The sequence below is a fragment of the Anopheles nili genome, chromosome 2, assembly GCF_943737925.1.
Source record: "Anopheles nili chromosome 2, idAnoNiliSN_F5_01, whole genome shotgun sequence".
Lineage (NCBI taxonomy): Eukaryota > Metazoa > Arthropoda > Insecta > Diptera > Culicidae > Anopheles > Anopheles nili.
Genome location: NC_071291.1, coordinates 19529206 through 19549080, shown reverse-complemented (window position 1 = coordinate 19549080; position 19875 = coordinate 19529206). Strand labels below are relative to the sequence as shown.

Here is a 19875-nt window from a genome sequence, read left to right as displayed (position 1 = left end):
TGGATTTCCCTGCCGGTTGGCGCAATCTGTTCGGCTGAGTTGTGAATGGTTTTGATAGTGCCTTAACGAAATGAAAAGAAAAATGTTTGTCTCAAACTGAGGCCAGCGGGCGCCATTTTCGTGCGATTATTTAATTTAACTGCGTTTTTTTATGCTGTACCTTGTTTTCTTTTTTTTAATTAGTGCCCATTATGTCACAACTCAAATCTCACGTAGTTGTAGTTAGCTGTTGGATCGCAACATGTGCTCGGTGTATTTATATTTACAAATTTTAAATCAAGACGGCAAAGGTGGGTCATTACATGGGCGGGCGTACTGGTTATTGTTTACGGTAAGTGTGTTAAAGCAAACCAGCCGTGAAGCCAATGCTCCTTAGCTTATTACGAACTGATAATTGAATCTAACCGGTGTCTATACTGCAGTATGTGTGTGTTTAGTAAATAAAAACAGCCATTGGCAAACAAGAAGTTCGTCGGTGGTCTATGCATCTTTCTAAGCCCCTTTATCTTTAGCTCTTTACGTAATATGTTCAGCAAAAGTCTAGCCCAAACAAATGTGCCAATATTGTGATTGGATATATTAGCACATGCATGTACGACAATCAAACTAACCGAAAACTGAAAAATCCCAATTCATTTGCTAGCGTTGAATTAATATTTATTGTAAACATTTCATTCATAAATTCGCACATGCAGCGATGGAGTGCGATTGAATTCTGGTGTATTTATGTGTAGCAATGTGGCACATTCATTGTTTGATCGATAAGGTTGTATTAAAATGTAAGAAGTAGTTAAATTTCAATAAACTGCGAGCTGAATTCGTTCTTTTTTGTTTGCTTATTTCGATTATCCAAAAATAGTAACTTGGTTCTAAGACTACAAAAAACTATGAATTTTTTAAATAAATATGTAAGTATGAATTGCAACTTGTTAAGCATTTGAATCATAACGGACAACCATAAATCATAATGGGTAATGTATAACACGGCTGCATTTTTTGATCAGCTGAGCTGTGACGAGGTATATGATGTACATTCAAATATAGCACAACGGAAATCTGTTGTTACAGGTATACGAACAACACGACAATGATATAGTGTCCCTAATAAGAATTTAAAAGATTGCATTTTTTTGAAAATTTTATATTATTAATATTTTATATAATTTTTTAACTCTATTGTAACTTTACATAATAAATGAATTAAAAAAATGTGTATGGAATCAAACTTTGAGAAAATTTGATCCAATGCTATATTTCAAACAAGTGTTTAAACATTGTTGTGTTATGAACAGGCGTTTATATGCTATTGAGGATATAGTAGATTCACGCTGATAAAAAATTTTTATGATTTATATCTCTCAAAGCGTTAAATGATAAATTATATCTATCACAAATGATTGTTCTCTCATTTTCATATATTCATAGTTAGCTTCAATTTTGATAATTTTCAATTTATCTTACAGGTTAATGATACATAAAATTAAAATATATTTTCGAAATATTTGAAAAACGTTGTAACACAAATTCAGACCGGTAAGACGAACCGGTTATTGCACCGGTTTACTTACATCAAACTGTGACAGTTTTATTGCAGGGCTAGAGAGCCGAAAAAACCTACACACACTGAAAATTGTGCAACACCTGAGTGTGGACTTAAATTTAAAAATGTTTCGTAAAAAACTATTCGAAAAAAGGATAACCAACTAATAATTAATGTTGAATTTTATCGCAAATTTAATAGCTTCTACGAAAGTGGCGTTGCCATTTTTCTAGTCCTGTTGCCATAGGTAAAAGAGAACACCAAACTGACAGTAAGTTGACATAAGAGAGAAAGAGAGCATCGACGGTTGTATTTTTATGTGCAGCTAGCAAAGTGTTTCTCAGTTTTCCAATAAAAAGTCGATTTTGCGATTACCTCAGGAACCTTTAGGAAGTCGTTTTTGACCTTTGAAACGAAAAGCACATTACCGACAGTAGCCAAAACTTGGTAAGTAGCAGACCCATCCATGGCATGGTTTGCATATGTTTAGTCACTCAATTACGTTCTATGTTTAATCATGACCGTAGGAATCATGTTCTCGCGAATAAAAGATTTCTTTTACCGGCATCGAAGAAAATTTGTCGCCACCGGTGTTGTTATCGGAGGCAGCGTGTTCCTGCTGAAATGGTTACAGTACAAACTGCGAGAACTTCAAGAGCGGCAGGCCAGGGAAATTCATGAAAAGTTGAAGCGAATGCAACACTACGAATGCACCGATCGTACCTGCAACCAGACGATTCAAGGCTTGATTCCGGCACTATCGGAGAACATATTAAAAAGGCTCGACACAAACGTCATCCTAACGAAGCTTCGCAGCAACCCACCAAACAAGCTGGAACTGTGGGAAGAGCTCAGGAGTGTGGCATTCACTCGGCTCGTTACAATTGTGTACGCTGCATCGATGCTAGCCGTGACATTAAGGGTGCAGATTAACATCCTCGGAGGGTATCTGTACCAAACCATGGCTGACGATGGCAAAAGCGAGGAACCTGATCGGCATTCTATATCATTACAAGTGCAGACGGCTTATCTGTCGCTGATTCAGCACTTTATGAGTAATGGCATCGTCCGTCTGATCGATGTTGTTAGTAAGAACGTGAACATCGTGATGCAGCGGTACAGCCTAAAGCAGCAGCTAACGCTGGCTGACACGGAAACACTCCTGTGGTCGATCGAGATGACGTTGAACAACGAGAATGGAAATCCTGTAAGCTCAATCGCTTCGTATACCTTGCCAGATCCGCCCGCGGCTGTAGGCGATGACAGTGTATTCAACCGTCTGTTTATGGAAACGTTGGATGTGCTCGAGAGCGTGGAATCGACAGAAGTTTGCTTGTCAAACGTAAGCATTGGCTTTGCAAAGGTTATGGATAACATTGCGGAATACTACATGGGCTCGAATGGTGTGAACAAAAACACTAAATCGGACTTGAACGTTGAATGCATAACCAACATCAATGGCATTAAGATTTCCCTTGCCAAGCTGATACCAATTGTGAATGGGTTGACCAAGAAAACACTCTCGGAAGTGGAAGGCACCATGAATAATGCTATGATGCCGTTGGTCACGGAAGAGGCCGATTTTATGTCGTCGATGGTCGTCCATTTTCTCCAGTCGGAAAAACTTCGAACGCTCGGAGCGAATGTATACGAAACGTTCTGTCATTAGAAGGGAAAACGACGAAAGGAAATACCCAACATTCTACATCGTTTTAGCGGAGTAGGTTTAGTTTTATAGGAGTACAGTGGTTGGTGAATATAGACTGCTCTTGGGGCTGTAACGTCTAAGCATGGCCCTGTGCATCACCAACAGGAAACATTCTTTAGCTTAGGTTTTATTTTGTGAGCAGGACAGGGCTGGTCGGATTAGGCTTTGTTCAATAAATGTGATGGATACGTTACTTTTTAACTGGAACTGACTGCAGTGTTTACCATACTTTACTTACATTCGGGTTAAGCCTGATAACGGTGGTCCGCCATATCTATTGTGACATCGTTGATATGGACCAAATGATAACGTTTGTATGATTACAATTATATGTAGCAAACCAGCATGCTTATTTGAAACAAAACATAGACTACACAACAAACTGTATCATAATCAAATTCACTGCTTATTCGATGTGGGAAATCATTAAATCACGTTATTGGAAGGATTTTTATTTGCACCGATTTAATCGTTGGTTAGATTACACAAAACGTTATTTGAATAATGAAATCGGTTTATACTACTAAGGTAATTTCTCTCATATGTTTGAGCTCTCTCATTGAAATCGCATAGAAATAAAAGAGCATAAATAAACGCACAAAACGTCGTAAACGAAGAGACGCAAGGACGAAAGGAGACGGCAAGTGATAAACACCGAGCAACATCCGCTGTTGCTAGAAAGAGAAAAAAGAGAACATGTTAAGCAAGAGAGAGAGAGAAACCGGGAACATGAGAAAGAGACACTCTGTGGGTAACGGAGTAGCCAGAATAAAAAGAAGCGGACCAGAGTAGACCGGGTTTTGCGAGTACCCTATTGTTTTTGCGTGTGTGTCCAAATTGTGCCAACAAACGGCAAAGTGCGTGCTGTTCTACCTCTCTGGAATACGGTTACTAGTTTCTACTAAAACACTATGGCCTACTCTAATAGTAAGTATTTTCGTGGAAGTATTTAAAATCCCATTTCAACGAGACCGGAGAGAGCGGCGGTGTGCAGTGAGTGAGTCATCCGGGTTCGGGTGTTTTGGATCGCGCACAGCAGTGCTATTGGGGGGAGAATGGCGGGGGTAACAATGTTACCAAATAAGGAAATTGTGTGCATTCGGTGTGCCGACGTAGGGCGGCTGGATGAACATGACAGCCTCGCCTTCTACGGGAATGTGGCACAACTTTATCCGCTCTCTGCCGGTGGTGTTTGCGAAATATTTCGCCGAAGATCGTTTCACCCCAATAGGCGAGGGTTTGGTTTGCAAAATGGCAAATTTCGTCACACCCCATTTCACCGTCCCTACGCGGTCCCTTTAAGCACTTGCTTATCACCCGCCGGAAGCAGTGAGTAATCGCGGCATTTATCTGGCTTATTGGGACGGCAATGAACTCGGCGTTTTTGCTTCGATTTGTTTTCCGTCCCCATTTTCTTGTTCCCTTCCGAAAAACGGGCCAGACACCCTCATCAGACCGTGTTTAGGGTGTGGGAGCAAAAAAACATGAAAAAAGCACACCAAAATCAGCGTGTGACATCGAGAAGTTTTAGTTTTATAAATAAAACACCCATCGTAGCGAATACGCTCTTGCCGGAGCCGGTGGTTGCGAGAATGCAACCGGAATGGTTTCGGGATGCAATCCAACATGGCCATGAAAAGGTTAATCGCATCTACGGCGGTAGTAGAGCAAAAGTACGTTGTTCAACAAATGTTAGCGTTGAACTGTTGTTACTATTTGTGCTGATGAAAGAAAAAAAAAACAAACTTTCCCTTGTCTAATAGATGGTCGAAAAATGTGTGTTTTGATTGTCGCGTTCCGTTAACCCAAAAAGGTAAGCGGAATACCGTGGTGTCCATGGAAACGCGTGAATAATCGCCAGCTGAAACCCCCAGCAGATGAGGTTGTCTAGTAAAGGGAGTATGCTTCGTAGTTAGGCAGCGTAGACAGTCAAGATGTGCAGCGAGGCGCATCGCGAATGAAATCGTATTAACGCGATTGTATCCCGCGCGTGATTTAATTCCATTTAATTCACCGCTAGTTGTTTCTTCTTCACTTTGCAACAGAGTTCATTTACGCGACGTTACCGCGAACACAGCGAGGCCAACCGATCGTGCTCGGAGGAGATCCGAAGGGCAAGAACTTCCTCTACACCAACGGACACTCGGTGATTATTCGCAACATCGATGTAAGCGACGAAGATGGCACACGATCCCAAGGGCGGTTGGTCAATACAATGTTTTGTTTTGTTTCAGAATCCCGAAATTGCGGATATCTACACGGAGCACTCGTGCGCGGTGAACGTGGCCAAGTACTCGCCCAGCGGGTTCTACATTGCGTCCGGTGATCAGTCCGGTAAGATCCGCATCTGGGACACGGTCAACAAGGAGCACATACTGAAGAATGAGTTCCAACCGATCGGTGGACCGATCAAGGACATCTCCTGGTCACCGGATAGCCAGCGGATCGTGATCGTAGGCGAGGGCCGGGAGCGTTTCGGTCACGTGTTCATGGCGGAAACGGGCACGTCCGTGGGTGAGATATCCGGTCAATCGAAACCGATCAACTCGTGTGACTTCCGGCCGACGCGTCCATTCCGCATCGTCACCGGCAGCGAGGACAACACGATCGGTGTCTTCGAGGGACCGCCGTTCAAGTTCAAGATGACGAAACAGGACCACACCCGGTTTGTGCAGGCCGTTCGGTACTCCCCGAGTGGACACCTGTTTGCGTCGGCCGGATTCGACGGAAAGGTGTTCATCTACGATGGCACGACCTCGGAGTTGGTTGGCGAAGTCGGCTCACCAGCCCACAGTGGCGGTGTGTACGGGGTTGCTTGGAAGCCGGACGGCACGCAACTGCTGACGTGCTCCGGTGACAAGTCGTGCAAGCTGTGGGATGTCGAAACGCGCACCCTGATTAGCGAGTTCCCCATGGGCAATACGGTCGATGACCAGCAGGTGTCGTGTCTCTGGCAGGGCGAGCACATTCTGTCAGTGTCGTTGTCCGGCTTCATCAACTACCTCGATGTGAACAACCCTTCGAAGCCGCTGCGTGTCGTCAAGGGTCACAACAAACCGATCACGGTCCTTACACTTAGCGACGATCGTAGCACGATCTACACCGGCAGCCACGATGGGGCCGTCACGAACTGGAACTCGGGCAGCGGTACGAATGATCGTGTGGCGGGAGTCGGTCACGGTAACCAGATCAATGATATCCGAGCGGCTGGCGATTTCGTTTACACGGCCGGTATCGACGACTCGATCAAGCAGATCAGCGTTGAGGGCAACACGTACACCGGGGTGGATACGAAGCTCGCTTGCCAGCCGCGCGGCATGGACATCCTGAAGGAGAGCAACACGATCGTGGTCGGATGCGTGAAGGATCTCACGGTAGTGCAGGACAACCGGAAGGCATCGACACTGCCCATAAGCTACGAGTCGAGCAGCGTTAGCATCAACACGGAAACGATGGACGTGGCTGTTGGAGGCGATGACAGCAAAGTGCACATTTACTCGCTCAGCGGTGGCCAGCTAACGCACAAGCTCGACCTAGAGCATTTGGGCCCGGTGACCGATGTGCGCTACTCGTCCGATAACAAGCTGCTGGTGGCCTGCGATGCCAACAGGAAGGTGATTCTGTACAATGTGGCTGAGTACAAGGTAAAGGACTCTCGCAACCTGATTCACCCGATTCTCGCTTCACCGAAGATAGTCTAAATTTTGCTTCGTTTTGTTTGTCTTCACAGCCCGCTCATAACAAGGAATGGGGCTTCCATAACGCCAGAGTAAACTGTGTAGCCTTTTCGCCAAATTCGGAGCTCGTAGCCAGCGGATCGTTGGATACGACCATCATCATTTGGTTCGTGAACAGTCCGGCCAAGCATACGATCATTAAAAGTAAGTGATTTGTAGCCTCTTCCGGTGCTCTGGAATTTCACAATTACTAATTTCTTATCTCCGTCCCATTAGATGCACATCCGCAATCGCAAATTACCGGGCTCGTTTGGCTGGACAACGAGACGCTCATCTCGACCGGCCAAGACTGCAACACGAAGGTTTGGAACATTGAGACTGTCGCCTAAGCCTCCCAACCGACCGTCCGGTGGGGTTATTTTAGTGTGCTAATAATGAGATGGGATGGGCTGGAAGAGCCGAGGACTCGATAGAGCAAGAGCAGGAATACCGTACTCCCACCAACACCACCATCCTGCAACGCGGTGCAGGACGATGCACCACGGATCGTATTTATTTCGTCCCATCCGTTACCCTAACCGATCCCAAAACATTTGTGTGCTCCACACTTCTACTAACTTTGAGCGATGCAACGATAGATCGAGCAGTGTTTTGAATGTGTTTGTGTTTCTGCAATTCCCTTCCCTTAAGCAGTATAGTTGTTGATTTAATTAACATATTTCTACCTAGTATTGCCGAAGAGAGCGCAATGTACAACCGAAAGCAAGGAGTTCGTTACGGAAAGATTTTCCTCCGGAATCCCGGAAGTACAGGAGAAGGAAGAAAGAAGGATCTATGCGAGCTTGGAATGAAAATAAGCTGCGTTCGCGTGTGTGTTCGCAGCTTTAGCGTGGAGTGATGTTTAGGTTTTTATGTGTTATCTTTTATGACTGATCCTACCCATCTATGAGTTTTGTTGTGCCTTGCGTTCCTGTCGTTTGAGATTTTTCCTTTTTTAAGTTCAAGAAATTTACACCGAATTACAATATAAAAAAACGTGCAGGGAATTAGAGGCTCGTACAGGGAGATCCGAACTGGTAGCCGAACAAAGAAATTGCATTTAATTTATTACCATTTCACCCAAACAAAAAAGTGCAAATGATCCCTTGGGGCGCTCTGCCTTCGCTTCCTACATCGTGGGCAGCCAGAAAGCTATGGACGATAAATTTGATTTAATCGGTGATTTGCTACAACATACAAACCAACATTGTCTACATATACGAATATCTTTTTTTAAGCGAATAAAAGCGAAGTTTTTCGTCAGACCGTATAAAACATATTTACCTCTATTGGTTTTGTCGTTCAATGTCATCATCGCGCTACCCTTAAACTGTAGTTTTGGTTTTATGTCTTTATTTGTATCGTTACAAAAATGCCAAACGGAATCTTTTTTACATTTATAACGAATAACGCAACGTTTTTTTCCTAGTATTGCCCCAAAAGTTGGTGCCATATTTTTGTTTTGATTGATTCCCAAAGATAGTAGTTGATTTTCACAATTTTCTTCGCAAACGAAACCAGTTCCATCGTCTAAAATCGGTTACGAATAATGCACTAGATCCGAAAAGCAACCGAAAAAGAGCGGATTTTTTCAAATAGCAATATACATACATACATTCATCCATACATATACGTATATTTTAATCCTAGAGCGTATATAGTCGTTAAGCGCATCGAAAGTAAGCAGGCAGGGAGCAGAATTTGGTCTGCCTATTGCAGATTAAATAACCTTCACTCTTATTCCGTTCCATCCTTAACCCTTGTATAGATCTTCCACGGTAACGCACTAAACTAATCCACAGATGCCTAGCATTTACACAACGCACATTGTCCCAGCTGCAACCTAAAACCAAATAGCCACAAGGGGATAATTCTAAAGGGATCGTCCTTCGACCATGGGAAGCAGGATCACCAATCTTCGCTAACACTACACGTGATTGTATGTACATTTGGTCAGTCTCTCCAGTACACCGAGTACCTACATGACTACAGTCGGTTCTACTACCGCTAGCAATCAAGAACGCAACGGATCAAAGCAGGCATGGGGAGAAAACTATATACCTTTTGTGGCTTATGACTCTTTTGCCAATGTGAAAGCCCTTCTTGAAGGCCGCCTGCATGCAAGCTAAAATATTCGTTTGGTATAAAAAAGGCCATAAGAGAAAATTTCTTCTTTATCTCGGTCCTACAACGATCCCGATCGATCAGCTTACCGCTCTAAAATGGTTAGTTAAATTACGTTGATTCTATTTCTTGTACGCCTACGTACCCTGCTACACGGGACTGTCAAGAAAGGCAGGAGTTTCGTCCTCGCGAGCTTCCGGAGATGTGGTAGATTTCGCTCGCGAGAACTCGCAGGACACGGAAAATAGTATTTTGACTAGAATACGTGAAATGCTTGCGGATGTGGATGAGTTTGTGTGTGTGTCAACCTTTGTAACCGTGTGTATCCTTTCTCTATCGTCAAATCCGATCGATATGGTTCGAGATATAGCGTTGTACTGTTGCAATTCCAGAGAGTCAATATGTAATTGAATTGGGTTTGGTGTGCTGTACAGGGCACTGAAATCAATCCATCTAGCGACTAGGTTTATAGTAGTACATCCTGGGGGTTGGGGGAATCCACATTCACCGTTTTCCTCCTCAATCGGTGGCCATTTTAAGGGTGTTAGACCCTTTCGCCGTCCCTTCTCAGTGCGTCTCCGATCACGGTTTGATACTTGTTTCCCTCCTTCCTGTCACTGTGAGGATCTTGCTTCGCGATTCCTGCCGCAAGGATCGTTCCACCCTTAGGACGATCGTCACAGAAACCTCCGATCGGATCTTCACCTGCCTCCTTCTCCGCCTCCTCCTCCACCTCGTCCTCATCTTCCTCGTCGGCTTCATCGTCCGCGAAGGCGATATCGGCCATCTCGTAGAAGTCACTGATCTGCTTATTGTCCACCGGTGACTTCGTGAAGGATGTTTCCTTTTCGCGTTCCTCCGTCGATTCGTCGGAGGAGCTTTTCCGCGCGGACGACGCGGAACCGGAGTCCCCCGCATTACCACCACCACCACTACCTTCACCTCTCCCACTGTTTCGTCGAACCAGTATCAACTCGTGAAGCTTTCTTCTCCGCCGCTCGGACGGGATCCGCACATCGACCGATTGACCGTCGCTTTCCGAACAGACGTCACTCTTGGAGATGCTATTGGAAACGATGACGTAATCGTTGCGCTTCTGTTCCGCCAGCTGCCGGATGAGTTCCTCGCTCGGTGTCACGCTGACGCTGCGGGTCTCAAGCCCAAGGTCCTCCCGGGCACCTCGATTCGCCAACCCTGCCAGCTCGTCGTCCTCATCCTCCTCACCGCAGTCATCACGTTCTCGCTCCTCTTCCAGCCCATCATCAAGCGGGGGAATCCACACGAGAAAGGCCGGATCCATGCCGAGATACGAGCCGGGAGCTGCACCCGCATTGATCACATTGTAGTCGTAATAGTCCAGCTCCATGTCCTGCTCGGAGGGCGCACCAAGTGAGTAATCCGACCCGGCCAGCAGCTTCTGTAGGTTGCGCTTTTCCTTGCTTTCTTTCGCATTTCGAGCCCGAACCGAGGTGCCGGTGTTGCGCCGTGCCAACGGACTCCTAACGCCTGGTTCCGGTGGAGAGCAGCATTCCTGTAGCCGGATGTTGGGGAGAAAATTAATTTTCCCGCAAACTTCAAGTGCAAAAACCTGCCTTACCACGTCCGAGGGGCTCACGTTCGTGAGCGTGGCCGTGCTGGTGCTGGACGTCGTCATCAAACAAGTGGCGCTTTTGACGAGTTGGTCACCTGCCCGGAACGGGGATGGCGAGAGCGAGGATGAAGAAAAAAAAAAGCAAGGGAAAATTATACCAACCGACACCGACCGACCGTGCCACGCCAATTATGCAAATGCGAAGCAAAACTTTAAAGCTAACGAGCCCTTGTTCGGGTGGTGTCCTTACCTCGCAGGACGTCAATGATGGCTTTTGTGCCTTGGCCCGCCACGAGGGGCGTTTTTTCACGGTTCAACGACGAATAGGCCGAACTCACCGTCGTCGACCGTTCATCGTCGGAATCGTGCGCCTCCACCGGTGACGTCCTTTTGCCTTTCGGTGGCGTTCGATCCTCACGCGGGTTGTTGAGATCGTTCAGACTCTGAAGTGGCGTTTCGTCCTCGCCATCCTCGAGCCGGTCCTCGGTATCCGTCGGGCGATCCTGCAGCTCCATGATGACCTCAGTGCTACCATCAGAAGGCACCGCATCAGATCGGCTATGGGTTGACTCAAGCGCGTACTCAACGCTTTCACGAAATCGCTCATGCCGGATGGAGGTGGTCGCTCGTGGTCGCAACTTCACGTACGAGACTATCTCCGAGATGAGCGTCGTCGTCGATACAGCACGGGATCTTGGTTGAATGGGTGCTGACGGTCCCAGCGATTGGTTGGACCCGAAAAGCGTATGCGCGGGTGAATCAGCTGCCTCCATCCGGCTCGTGGCCAGCTCGTACTTCCGGTACCGGAAGATGTACTGCACCACGAGCAGAAAGCTAACGAGCACGATCACGCAGATGAACACCAGCGCGCAAATGTGCGCGATCGTGAAGCTGGCGTAGCTCTGCAGGCTTTGCACGATCGGCATGATGACTTTGCTCGCGATCGACGTGCTGTTGCCGATGGGTTGCAGGGTGGGCGAAATTACTTCTAAATTCGGGTAAAAAATGCATTCAATTAAGCTACAGTACACAAGAGTGTCTGAAAACCGTCTCACACTCACTGATTTGCTCCGCTTGACCCAAGAAGCCCGCATTGCACGCCTCGTCGTATTGGTCGGTTTTCCGCGAGAAGAACTCCACCAGCAGCATGTTTCCGGTCGCCTCTGCCACAGTGTTAGTGGTCTCGGTGGCACGATCGAACTGCAGCAGTAGTTCATCCGCCACGGAATCACCGTCGCGTATTTTAAGCCACTGCCCGTCGCAGGGAAACTTGTGGAAATCGATCGACATCCGCAAACGGCAGCCATCGTCACCCTTGATCAGCCACAGGCTTCGATCGGGACAGCTGTACGAGGACGAACCGAGCAGCCGCTTTGGTTTGACCATTCCCATGTGAATGACGCACCCGCAACGGCATCCGGGGCCGATTTCCGTGTTAACGTCTTCGATTTCTAGTGGCAGGTTGATGCCACCGATCGCCGGACTAAACATGCACTCCCAAGAGTCACCGGAAGTGTCCAGACCGCAGCGTTCCGTCTGCACCGAAGGTCCCTGCAAGTAGACGTGTTACTTGAATGGATCGTGTTCAGGACATTCAGGGCGGAATAGTGAAGAAAAAACCGCGGAAAAACTCTACGAAAAAAGGATAAAAGATCACACACAAACAACCAATTTATGTTTCCAAAACAACCCCCAGTATGGCCATTTCCGTTTATTCTCAATCCGATTCACTCTTCGAACCAGCAAACTCGATCGTTTCGTCCTCGATCGATTCGGGTGCATCAACGATGACACCGTCCGCGACTGATCCTTGCTGCTGCTGGCTGGCTTCATCATCTCCGAACTCTGCTTCATCTTCCGGTTCCTCTTCGTCGCCTTCTGCCTGTCGCTTCTTCCGCTCGCCCTCGTCCGATTCGTCCTCATCGCCTTCAGCATGCTCCTGATCTTCAGCCGCGCCACCTTCTTCGACTTCTTCCAGTGATTCGTTCGAACCAACGAACACAAGCCGCGATCCACTGACAACATCGATGATGCCCGCATCCTCATCGCCCAGGGTTGTCTTGCTAGCCTCGTCGGCCCTGTCATCTCCACCAACGGGAGATGCCGTCGTGCTGGAGCTGATTATGGCGGACTCACTCGCTTCATCGCATCCCTGGGTCTTACGCAGGATCGTGTCCATGGACTCACGCGGAATAACGCCAAGATCACCCTGATCGTACAACTCCGTCAACGAAGCGACGATCGTCTCGACAGATTGCTCCACCCTGGACTGCATCTCGAGTTCGTTCAGCGTATTCAACAGGTCCGCAATGAGCCGTTTTCGCTTGATCTCCTGGTAGGGCAGATCGGAGTCCTCATCCTCACCCTTAAACGCAGATCGCACAGTGTACCGCACCGTCTTTAGGATCTCCGAGATGCGCTCAAACTCCCGCCGGTGGTGTTCAGAGTCCGAACGCAATCCCTGCCGGTCAGAGTTGATGTAATGGACGTACTGCTCGAGCACGCGCACCTTCTGTCGCAGCTGGTTGTAGTCCTTGCGGGTGGACTTGTTCTCACTCTCCAGCTCGCCAGCTCGCAATCGGAACGCGTTCAGTTCACCGTTCTTTTGCAGCACTGCCTCGAACTGATCTGTCAGCTGCTTGATCGTGTCCAACCGCTCCTGGCAGGTCTGCATCAGTCGCTGCTTCTCGACAATGTCGATTTCGGCCTGGTTTCGCAGTTCCGCATTCTGTCGGCGTAGCTCCGTGAACTGTTTCTGCAGACGCTCCTGGGTGTAGATCATACGGTCCATCTCGTTATTCAGCGCGATGTTTTCACGCACCAAGCGCTGCGTGTGAGCCGCCACACGAATCTCCGATGACTTGGTGAACTCGGTGGATAACTGCAGCAATTTATTCTCGACGTCCTTACGCAGCCGGTCCTTATCCAAGATGACCTTTCGCTCCATCTCGTAGAGCGTCGATTTGTGGCGTTTGTTCTGCTCTTTCAGCTCCGTGTCTTGGGCGTCAAACTTCGCCATCAGCTCATCTCGCTGCAAGCGGAACTCCTCCATCGAATTGAGCTTCCCGGTGAGCAGTTTGATCTCGGACGTGAGCTGCTCGTGCATTGCCTTGTACTTGCCATCGAGGGTGTTGATTTGCTTGCGGCATTCCTCGTTTTCCTGATCGCGCACCTTCGACAACTCGCTCAGTTTATCCTCCAACTCCACGATGGTGCCGAGCTTCTCCTGCAGCGTCCGGTCAAGGTACGCCGTCACGTCAGCTCGGTCTTCCTCGATCTGTTTCAGCCGACTCTCGAGTTCTTCATTGCGTTCCTCGATCTTCACATTGTGCGTTCGCAACCGGGCCAACTTCTGGTTCAGGTCGTTGATGGTGATTTCGTAGAACTGGCGATCCACCGCACTCAGCCCATCCACGGGCTGGATCTCGGGGACGGCCTTTTTGGGCTTTTTGGGTTTCTTTTCCTTCGGCATCGTGCGAGTGACTGAAAATTTGGACCACAGCAATGCACCACCACGGCGGTGTAATCAATGTGTGACCGTTCGAACTGCCACTCGTGTACTACGTTTTGTTAGTAACCATAGTAACGGTGCGTCGGTGCAGTATCGATTAAATTCGCTTGTATCCAAGTAGCATTTCCATCGGGTCTGTTTTCCACCGCGCGGCTAGATAACCGAGCTGTCTGTCGGGGAATTTTCACCGGGGAGTTTCCATTCCTCGTGTGCTAACACGCGAGAACTAGACACGCTGTCTGCACGAGTGCGCTCGGCGTGGCGAAAACCCATTTCTTCGCCCAGACAACACCTGATGTTTTTTACACCTTATAACTCGGGCATTCACGAGGCCGCAGTCAAAAAATTTTCCTCACCAGGCGCATTAGCAATGCTTAGAACAACGCCAACGTTCAACCGACACGCAGGACGACGAGGTGTTTCAAATAGTCCTCCGAACATTTCGCTTACATTTCAACTACCACACGGGGTATTTATTCACCCACCGACTGGCGTAAGCCGGCTGAGGGAATTAACAGAGTTTTTGCTATTTTTATGATGCTAGAAGAAAAACGAATTCTCCACTCGCATTAAATTTACCGCCACACCGTGCGAGTGCACCTTCCGAGCACTCGCGAGCATGGTTGAAGTAATTCCAACTTTACTGAAATCCATTTTTATGGCCACCTCCACGCGTTTCCCCCCTTCCATCTCGGAGAGTATCGAACCGTGGAGTAGACCATTAGCCGGGATGTTAGGAGCTTGGAAAATGCCGCAGGAAATGAAATGGCTCCAACACCGGGGAGTACGCTCTACGCTCGGTACCACCTCGAATTATCGTTACACGTGTTGCAAGGCAGCGGTGGGCCGAAGCCCGGAGGATAACCAGAAATTATAATACCCCGGTGCGAGGGCGCGGGCGGGTTCTGGGAAAAGGACGGACTGAAAGCTTCTAGAAACATGTTGCATGTTCCTTGCGAAGCCGGGAACCGGCCGGTGGAGGCAATCGCTCAAGCCGGAAAATCGATACCTGCAGCTGGTGTACCGAGTGCGAGAGCGATGGGGACGAAGTGACGAAGTTCCAGTAGGGTTGGTACACACGCCAACACGCTAGAGTGTCGCCGGACAGCACTGGTCAAATGGGAAACTTACCTCACAGAACTTGGCGCCGTATCGGGGCGGTGGCGAGTCACAAAATCGATAGCGATTCCTTATGCCACCCCGGCAGGTTGTCGAACAGTGCGTCCAGTTGCTCCAAGGACCCCAACCACCGGAATCGGAAGCTAACCATGGGTAAGATGCAAAAGGAAAGCGTGAGAGAGAGAGAAGGAAAACGATTAATTCCCAAAAACCGTAAGAAAAATATAAATGAAGCACATTTCCGAGCGGGAAACGGTTCAATCAAAATTAGATTAATTCACCCGTCACTCATTTTCGACAGCGTGATCGCCCGTAATCGATGGAGGTACGGAAAGTGTGTGATTAAAATTTAATTTCAACTCAAACCCCATTCCGTCGGACTCGGAAAGGATGATTAATCCCCCTTTCCTCCCCCTGTTGTCAACTCAAACTCATTCGCTCACCTGACACCGGAAGCGTCGGCACGCAGTCCATGCGGATGTCCGCAACGGCACCGGATATCGCCTGGCTGACGTACACGAAGCAGTACTCGACGTACTTCTCGTAAAACAGATCACACTCGAAGTAGGCCGCATGTTGACCCTTGGTGACGCGCTGTTCCGAGATGTAGTGCAGCGAAGTAGGCGGTGCCAGTGACAGGACATCAGCGCGCAGCTTTGCGAACAATCGCACGCGATCGGCTTGGTTCAGGATGCACACCGGGTACTGGAACAACACTCGAATTCCTGGTCCATGTGGATCGCACGGAAAGATGCTCCTCGTGTGCACGGTGAAGACGTACTGCTTGCTCCAGTCCGCTTGTAGCAGCGCTCGAGCCTGCAATATAGCGGCCATGGTAGGATCGACAGGTCGGCCGGTTCCAGGTTTCAGATGTAACCCGTAAAACCCAGCCAATCCGAACAGATCGCACCGGAACGCGATCGTGCGGTTGCGTGGCAGTCCACGCACCTGCTCCGTGTAGAGGACCTGCGCTCGCGAGAACGGCTCCGAGGTGTTACCGTGACTGCAGGATTCCACCGATTTTCCACAGTAGAACAACTCCAACCAGAGCTCGGGCAGGTCGAGTGAGTCGACACCGTGCGTGGGCAGTTGACAGCGTACGTCCGCGAACTCCAGCAGACCTTGGACGAGCCCTTCAGGGTAGGTATCGGTACGATTCGGCGTAATATCCAACCGAACCGAGGGCCAGCTCACTTCCAGCGGTTGTCGCAGTCGTTCATCCATTTGTTGGCCCAGCTGCGCCTGACTAGCGTTGTCTTCCAGCACAACCAGCTCGTAGTGGCCACCGTGCAAGAAGTGATGGCACGGCACCTTGATCTGCGTCACGTTGTGGTTGACGTCCACGCGGATGTCCAGCGTGGTGGCGACAGTTCCACCACCGGCCGGTAGATGGCGCGCGATCTGCAACTTTAACCGTTCAACCGTGGCCAATTCGAGCGGATCCGCGTGCAACTGCACGTCCAGATCGTCTCCGAGGGCGGTGTAGGAGCTCGGAAGCACCAGCCGGCCCTTACGCAGTCCACCCACGGTGAGGGCTGTGAAATAAATCGCACAAAAGTAAGCATTAGCACCAAAAAATGAGACACGCTACTGGGAATGGTTGAAAGCGTGGGGATTTTTTGGGGAAGCACACAAAAGGCAAAAACGCCAATACCGGGTGATGGGCGTAAACTGGCGGAAGAGTGAAGGGCCACTAAAGGGCTCTCGCTTCTTGCTGCACTTGCGTTGGGCTTTTGAAGGGACGGGAACACATTTTAAACTGACACCATCGTCCATCGTGGTTGGGCGAAGGGCGCAAAGGGAGTGATAAATCAAAACTATATATGACCCCATTTTTCGTTCTCCTTCTTCAGTCCCGGCCCGTTGTACAGCCATTTTTTTACGGTGTGCTTTACATACCCACCCACACGCACACACACACCCTTGTTACACCGTGCCGCTGTCCAGATAGTTTTAAATTACGACCAGAACAATGCGACATGGAGACCAGCACCCCGGTGGAGACGAAACGGGCACGGACCTCGGGCCCCCACCTCCACTCCCACTCTCACCCCCCCCCCCCCCCCAACACACTCACCATTGTGCAGCAACACGAGCAGGATATTTATGTAGAGGAATTTTCCGGATGTGGCATGTGCCCACCGCCCAGTCGAGCAGCCGGTTGGCCGGCCAACGGTGATCTGCATACTCGGCACGGCCACGGTACGCTGTACCGGTTCGTCCCGGGACTAAGGATGGCCGGCAGGATGCGGACCGCATCAGGGCAGGACGCGCGCGCTCTCGGGCAAAGATCCTGGAATGCTCATCCTACATTCTCTCGCTGATCTCGCCTTCAACCGCGTGCCCGGGTTGCCGTATGGTGGCCTTTTGGCTGGTTCGCTTCCGGACGAACCCCGGGTACTGCGCTTTCCCGGACGAGTTGTTACGCGTTCCGCTGCGTCGTCCCGGTTGACGGCTCGACGGGTTTTCCGGTGGGAGTCTGCTCGCAAATGGGGCTGCAAATGATGGGCCACCTTCCGTGGTACGCACGGCAGCGATAAGGCACAGATTCCGGTGACAAATCCTTCGTGTCTCTGTGGGTGAGCTGCAAAAAAAACGTGGGGGAGAAAAAAAAGGAGAACTGCATCAAATAGCCGTCAAGGGATGTCACCGGGGTAATTAGCAGGAAACCCTGAAATGCCGCCCGCCGAGCGTAGGGAAAATTGCCCTTAAGTCAATGTTCTTGGTACACAAAGCGACGTACTCTTTTTGTGTAGTAAACGGGACGTTTGACATTTGAAATATAATTAGCATAAAACATAACCTTTTCCCAAGAAAGGTCCGTTTTTCTCTGTTGTTGTCTAGTTTAATTTAGTTAATTAATTTTCCATTTTCCCACGGTTACCAGTAGTTGCTCGCCTCCACTCGCACTCGAATGCATTCTCTGTGATCCGAATAATTCCAAGAAGCTGGCGAAAGCCACCCCCCAACCAAACGTGGGTAGGTAACAAGGCGCTTTGTCAGGCTCGCGTGCCAATTGCTTGCAGCTCGATGAAAAGGGAGGAAGTTAAAGAAAATTAATTTAGCAACCGAAGACGTACCATCGGCGTGGCAACCATTTAGCCAACCGGCAGTCCAAAAAGCGCACGATCGTTTGGTGCGCTCCGGTGTGCTCACCTTCGTACGACTTCCAAGCTTGGCTTCGGCCGGCTTGTAACTCGAGAGATAGAGAGCCCTACGTGCGGAATCCGTATCAACGGATGCTTCCCTCGTCGTGTAACATCATCCTGGCAGCGCATGGTGGCACCGGGTGCGGACGCAGGAATTTGTGTAACGAGAATTGATACTTTTCATTTGCAATTTGCAAACGGATACGCCATCGCCGAGGCGTCACAAAGAGGCGTCGTCCTGGGGGCCGCGATTCCTGGGATCGATCGAGGCGGGGGTCAAAGTGTAAAATTAATTAATCATAGGTTTCAGCACCACCAACCGGTACGGTGAACGTGACCGTTTCGTTCGCATCGCACTGCCGGTGAGAAAATTATGAGAAATGGCTCCGGTTCCGGGCTCCTTAGCACCTGGCTCTGGACGACGCCTGTAAGGCGTCGGGCTTTCATTTCGTTTGTCGCCAGGAAAGTTCCGCTTGACTGTCGTTACGCTCCACTGTCGATGGCAAATCGAACTCGCAGTTGTAGGGGCTCTCGGGGGCTGGTGCAGTTGGAAGACAGTGAAGAGGCTATCCTTTTTTGAGCTATCCTTGGGTGGAGGGCATTTTCCCGACCACCGTCCAGCAAAAACAGGACCGCTTGGCGTCGCCAGGACAGCCGGCAGAAGGAATGTTTTGTTTTACTCCCAATGGCCGAATGATTTATGTTGTTTAATTTAATCTTTTGCAATTATGGCCGGCGTGTGGGGTCGCTGGCGTGATCATATGGAAATTGCGGCCTTTGCGTCCTTGTTTCATTGATTTACTGCATCGCCTGTGGGGTGATGGGTGGGTGGCTCAAGGACTTGAGTAAATCTTCATCACCTCCAGGAATGCCGGGCTCGGAACGAATTGAAATAATTCAATTCCGGCCAGCAAAACGTTTGGCCCACTCGGATGCGGGAATTTAATCAACTTGGAATCACGTAAAAATCAAATACACCATAAACGGCTACGGCGAACCGTTGAATGGCCGTTTGTAAAACGGTTATGGTAGTTTGAGTGGAGCCGAGCGGGAAAAGGATTCCCAAACGCCAGGCGGGTGAAGGTTCGATATCGATTTCATATTTCAAAAGATCATTCGCGTGATGGCGCCAGCACCGGGAAAGCTCGCCACGGGCGGATACTGGCGGAGATTGATATGATTAGGAATTTTCGGAAGCATCGCGTCGACAGCCGACGGATGCTGGTGGAATTTGCAAAGGGATTTGTTTGAATCGCGAACCGTGAGGTTGCGCTGTTGGTGGGCACGATTGGATCGGAGAAAATCTCGACGGCTAGAGACGTGCGCTCGAGAACGAAGAATGGAGCGCTGAAAGCATGCAACATTCGAAGAATGAAAGTCACTTTCAGAACAAAGCCACTGCGCGTAGTATAAATTC

The 19875-nt window shown here is 49.1% G+C and overlaps 4 protein-coding genes across 4 annotated transcripts; 2 read left to right on the top strand and 2 right to left on the bottom strand.

Moving 5' to 3' along the window:
* Positions 1 to 2057: 2057 nt before the first annotated feature.
* On the top strand, positions 2058 to 3455 carry LOC128732067 (peroxisomal biogenesis factor 3). Its single transcript, XM_053825228.1, has one exon. It carries the CDS (start codon positions 2058 to 2060, stop codon positions 3207 to 3209), a length of 1152 nt encoding a protein of 383 aa, XP_053681203.1. The 3' UTR covers positions 3210 to 3455.
* A 575-nt stretch (positions 3456 to 4030) lies between these two features.
* Positions 4031 to 8235, top strand: LOC128730496 (actin-interacting protein 1). The gene is made up of 5 exons (XM_053823545.1): positions 4031 to 4175; positions 5294 to 5415; positions 5483 to 6892; positions 6979 to 7129; positions 7202 to 8235. Exons 1-5 carry the CDS (start codon positions 4160 to 4162, stop codon positions 7312 to 7314), a joined length of 1812 nt encoding a protein of 603 aa, XP_053679520.1. The 5' UTR covers positions 4031 to 4159; the 3' UTR covers positions 7315 to 8235.
* A 1397-nt stretch (positions 8236 to 9632) lies between these two features.
* Positions 9633 to 17495, bottom strand: LOC128732063 (uncharacterized). Its single transcript, XM_053825225.1, has 7 exons — positions 17387 to 17495; positions 15753 to 16844; positions 15322 to 15452; positions 11741 to 12230; positions 10930 to 11667; positions 10686 to 10774; positions 9633 to 10619 (listed from the first exon to the last, which is right to left on the bottom strand). The coding sequence occupies exons 1-7, from the start codon at positions 17493 to 17495 to the stop codon at positions 9633 to 9635; spliced, it is 3636 nt and encodes a 1211-aa protein (XP_053681200.1).
* On the bottom strand, positions 12367 to 14151 carry LOC128732065 (cilia- and flagella-associated protein 157). Its single transcript, XM_053825226.1, has one exon. The coding sequence runs from the start codon at positions 14149 to 14151 to the stop codon at positions 12397 to 12399; it is 1755 nt and encodes a 584-aa protein (XP_053681201.1). The 3' UTR covers positions 12367 to 12396.
* Positions 17496 to 19875: the final 2380 nt, after the last annotated feature.